The sequence below is a fragment of the Chinchilla lanigera genome, unplaced genomic scaffold, assembly GCF_000276665.1.
Source record: "Chinchilla lanigera isolate Chin_1 unplaced genomic scaffold, ChiLan1.0 scaffold00018, whole genome shotgun sequence".
Taxonomy (NCBI): Eukaryota; Metazoa; Chordata; class Mammalia; order Rodentia; family Chinchillidae; genus Chinchilla; species Chinchilla lanigera.
Window position 1 is genome coordinate 28,105,954 of NW_004955419.1, and position 4,744 is coordinate 28,110,697.

The 4,744-nt window shown below is 44.6% G+C and overlaps 1 protein-coding gene across 7 annotated transcripts in view; it reads right to left on the reverse strand.

Annotated features, from left to right (window-relative positions):
- Positions 1-4,744, reverse strand: part of LOC102026980 (stimulated by retinoic acid gene 6 protein homolog) — a 51,316-nt gene that overhangs the window by 36,106 nt on the left and 10,466 nt on the right. For 2 of the 7 annotated variants that reach the window (XM_013513308.1, XM_005382854.2), the window contains exon 2: positions 2,010-2,085. The exons of 2 other annotated variants lie outside the window; for them this stretch is intronic. In XM_013513308.1, the coding sequence (XP_013368762.1) occupies positions 2,010-2,085 (76 nt within the window). Of the gene's footprint in view, positions 1-2,009; positions 2,086-2,157; positions 2,202-4,744 lie in introns of those variants that run through there. 3 more of the 7 variants (XM_013513309.1, XM_013513306.1, XM_005382855.2) reach the window with 3 other exon arrangements.

The following is a 4,744-nucleotide window of genomic DNA, read 5'->3' on the forward strand; positions in this document are numbered from 1 at the left end:
TTTGTGTTACCCTGATCAGACATAGATTCAAATCAAACCTCTCCCATATTCTACTTATAAGGAACTCCTAACTTCGTGAACCTTGGTTTCCTCATCTCTAAAAAGACAGTAATACATGTTAGGCTGCAAATCCTTCTCTGCAGTGTTCCTGTGGATTTAGTCATGTTCTCATGCCCCTGATAAGCTTTCCTTTTACCAGAAATTTCTTGAGAGCTGTCTACACCTGCTGACTTCATCTCCTAACCTCTCACTGGCTCTTTAACTCCTACAATCTGGTTTCAATCCCATCGCTCCACTGAAACTGCTATGGCCAACGTCATTACTGACAGTCTTGTTGCTCAATCCAATTATGCTTTCAACACAAATCCAGCTTAGTCTCTCAGCAGCAGGCCTCAGTGATGACCACTTCCTGCTCTCGAAATACTCTGCCCTAGGCTCCCATCAACTCTGATTTCTGCCTTTCCTCCATTACCATTCAGTCTCCTTTGCTGTATTCTTTCCCAGCCTCTAGACTTAGAGAATCTCATGGCTGCATCCAAGGGCCACTTTTCCTTGTACATAGTCTTTTCTTCCTCAATGACCTCATCCATATCCATGTTTTTAATGATCCTCAACACACAGAAGACTCACAACCCTGTGTCTCCACTCCTGCCCCTGTCCACGGGTGTGAAACTGTGTGACTCCACAGTTGACATTTCTTTCTGGTATGTTGCAAGCTTTTCAAGTTCAGTATGTCAGAAATGAAGCTCACAATTTTCCTCCCTGCCCTGTTCTTTCATCGACTCCAAAGCAGCATCTCTTCTAATTTTCTATAGCTGGTAAATTGCAGGCACCATTCTTTTAGTTATACAGAAACCTAGAACCATCCTCAGCCTCTCCGTCTCCTTAACCATCCCACCCAACCCACTATGAAGTCCTCCTGTTTTCATTTCCCACATCTTGAGCTGAACACTGTCATCTAAGATGAGCTAAAGCCACTTCTCTCCAGACCCTTGTGACACTCTCCTAGTTGGTCTTCTAGGCCTTCCCTTGCCCATCTCCAGCCTGATCTCCATGTTGAACAAGAGTGAGCTTTTAAAAACACAAATCTGACCACACCACCCTCATGCTAAAAACACTTCAATTACTTTCCATTGTACTTAGAAAGAAGACAAAACTCAGCACAGAGCTCCACAGGACTCCTCTTAGTCTGGGGCTGCCTACCTTCCTAGACTTCTCACATCAGCCATCCTGGCCTTGTCAATTTGCTGCCCTCTCCATGCTTCCTCCCTCCACAGGACTTTTGCACAGACTCTCTCCTCTGCCTGAAATGTTCTTTACTATAACTTCCAGCAGACTCTGGCTCTATCTCTACTTTCTCAGAAAGGTGTTTTTTGGTTTTTTTTTTTTTTTTTACTCCCCTACAAGTTAGTACCCCTATTAGGCCCTTATAAGCTTTCTTCTGCCTGTATTTTGATGGAAAATGTAAGAAATTTGAGCCAAAGTTTAGAAGGAATCTCAACTGGGCTCTCTCCCTGACATATTCAGGTACCTTTGGCAGCCTGTGTGGCATAGCTACTCAATTTCTCTCTCCTTCTGTTATGCTTGTGTGTAGATGTGCCCCCACAGTCACATGGGGTCATAGGTGGGGATTTTCAGCTGGCCGGATCTAGGGTGGGGTGTGTAATATTGGGATTAAGGGTGTGTGGTACAAAATTAGTCCGCTGACTGGCTTAGCATAGTTCTGAATATGGATAATGGGAAGTGTGTGAGTGTAGTGTAGCCTAGATGGGATAAAAAGGAAAGGGAGGCTTGCTGCTTGCTGCCTCCTCCCTGCTCTGCCATGGACTGTTTCTCCTCTGCAATGCCCCTCTACCATGCTCCACTGCCTTGGAGCCAGCTGACTATAGACTGAAACCTCTACAGACTGTGAGCTGAAATAAACTTTTCCTCTTTTAACTTGTGGGTGTTTGGTATTTTGTTCCAGCAACAAGAAAAGTAACTAAGATACCTGCCCTCCCTTTACTTACTGATGGGATAAGGGAGTAATGGAGAAAGAGCTCCATGTTCATTGAACTGGTACAGGTGACATTTAACTGCCTGGTGCTGAAAAAAATGGCAAAAAAAAAAAAAATCACATGTATATAATCAGTCACAGCTGGATGTAGTAGCACATACCTGTAATCCCAGCATTTGGGAGGCTAAGACAGGAGGATCGCCATGAGTTCAAGGCCAGCCTGGGCTACACAGTGAGTTCAAGACCAGCCTAAACTAAAATAGTGAGACCCTGTCTCAAAAAACAACAAAACAAAACAGAAACAACAAATATAATCAGTTATTGCTACAGTCATTCACTCTTCAGGCTTGAGCATTACTGTTAGGCTTGTAACCCACTAACACCATATGATCTTTTGTAGATTTTTTTTCTCAGAGCCAGGGCTATAGCTCAGTTATTTACCCAACTTCCTTGATAACTGGAACTAACTCCTTCATTTCCTTCTTTTTTTATTAGCACATGTTTGCAGTACATGCAGTTCACAGTCATCTTGGGGAGTGGGGACATGTACAAGACAGAGCTTGATTCTTTTTTTAAAACCCTTTTCCCTCTCGCCCCCTTCCCTCCTCCTTTAAATCTCCTTTTTTCCATTTTTGTTCTTGTCAGTATTATTAATCTCATCTCATGTTTATGACACATAATTTTACACCCATTGTGGTTGTTAAGTCTCTGTACATGGCTATCTTTATTCTACTTATCCTCTCTTCCTCTCCCCTTCTCTTCTTCCTTGTTTGATGACATAGTTAGAAGCAGATCGAGGTTCAGCAGGCCCCAAAGCTTATGTAATTTGGTGCTCCCTTTAAATAAAACTACAAAGAATATTAGTTTTTCATAATTTAAGGAAAACATATGACGTTGACTTAACAGGGGTCCTGCTCACCCTCCCAGGGCTCTGGAAAGGCCTTGTGTGATGAGGGGTCCTTACACCGGGACCTCATTAGAGTCACAGGAAACCAGTCTGTGGACATCCTTTCTATGGCAGGGGTCAGGATGCACCAGCTGGGCTGTGGGGTGGGGGAGGCTATCAGACTACACCCTGCAGACTTTGTCCACTCCAGCCCTGCTGTCTGTGGGGCCTCATGTCTGAAACCCGTGGCGGTAATTTCATAACTTCTCTTTGAAAGAAATCCTCTCCTTTCCAGGGCTCTTGCACACTGTATTCTCTGCATTCTGACTCCCACAACATCACCACAGCCCACTCTACCACACTTCCAGATATTTGCACATGCTGTTCCCGACCCCCACAGCACCCATCTTGCCGTTGCCTGGGCTTCCCTCCCTGGCCATTGACCACTGTTCTCTCAGAAGTCTGAAGGAAGAGGACTTCTCTAAGCTGTCCAGGAGCATGACACATTTCCCTGTAATTCTTCAAAACGTCAGTACCCAATGGTTCAGTCTAACCCTAGAGAGACCCGGTACATCCAGTCAGTAGTAGGGTAGGGGCGGGTGAGACTCAAGCTGTTAGAGATGTAATAGGACTAAAGCCTGCTCTCACGAAGGTAAACTATACTCATACTCAATATAACTCATCCCGTATATAATGGAAGGAAGGAAGGAAGAAAGGAAGGAAGGAACAAAGGAACGAAGGAAGGAAGGAAGGAACGAAGGAATGAAGGAAGGAAGACCATAGCCACACTTGAAAGCAAGAAGGGGATTGATCAGGGACACAGAAACTAATAGAAAATCCTGAGCAGTAGGGAGCAATTGAAACTAAATCAAAGACAAAAAGTGCCAGCCAGTGCAACCTCAGGTTTTCAGACCGTGCAGGAAATACTCCATGCTCATAGTACAAGCAGAGAAAGCATGGTACCAGACCAGTCCACACAGAAGGATAAGCCAAGGCCTTACAAAGACAGCAAAAAGACAGGATGTTTCTGCCCAAGTCCTATTACCTTTGCTTAATATTCAGGGGCAATGAGGTTTATGTTTTCAGGGAGTAGAACACATGGGTTACAGAGAGAGGGGCAGTCTCCCAGATCCCAGGTAGCACTAGGTAGGTGTAAGGAGAATGGGTAACCAGAGGCCAGATGCTGAGGTATCTTACATCATCTTTAAGCAAAAATGGGGTCAGACTAAACTTGCTTTTTAAAAATTTAATAAACAGCTTTCCTTCCTTTCTTTTTCTTCCTTCTTCTTCCTCTCTCCCTTTCTTCCTTCCTTTTTCATATTTTGTTTGTTCTTTCTTCTCCCCTCCCCCACATTCTTTTGTGCTAAGACAACAGGTATGGGCAACCATATCCCTGCTTCCCAAACCATTTTGATTTGTCTTACTTTGAATTAGGGCAGGTCTCGCTAGCTCTCCCTAGCCTGGTCTCTCACCCTTCAGAATAGCTTCAATTACAGACTTTCAAGATCAAGCCTGGCCCTCCCGCCTCCTTCCTTTCCTCCCTCTTTCCCTGTCTTCATTTTCTGTTCACTTTCCCTGCCTCCTGCCCCACCTAGATATGCAACCTCGTGAACTCTGAACTATGCCCCAGCCAGTTATATGCCTTCCATCCATTTGTAAATTTATGCATGCACTCGTTTTCTCGCTGGCTCCTGCACCAAAGACCTATTGCTTTACTGGAGATTGAATCTGGGGGCATGCTTCCCTGGGGCTGCATTTTCCAGTCCTCTTTCTTTTTTTCTCTCCTCTACCTTTCTTTCTTTTTTCTTTCTTTCTGCAGTGTAGGCTGGCCTTGGATTCACCATGGAGCCCAAGCTGGCCTC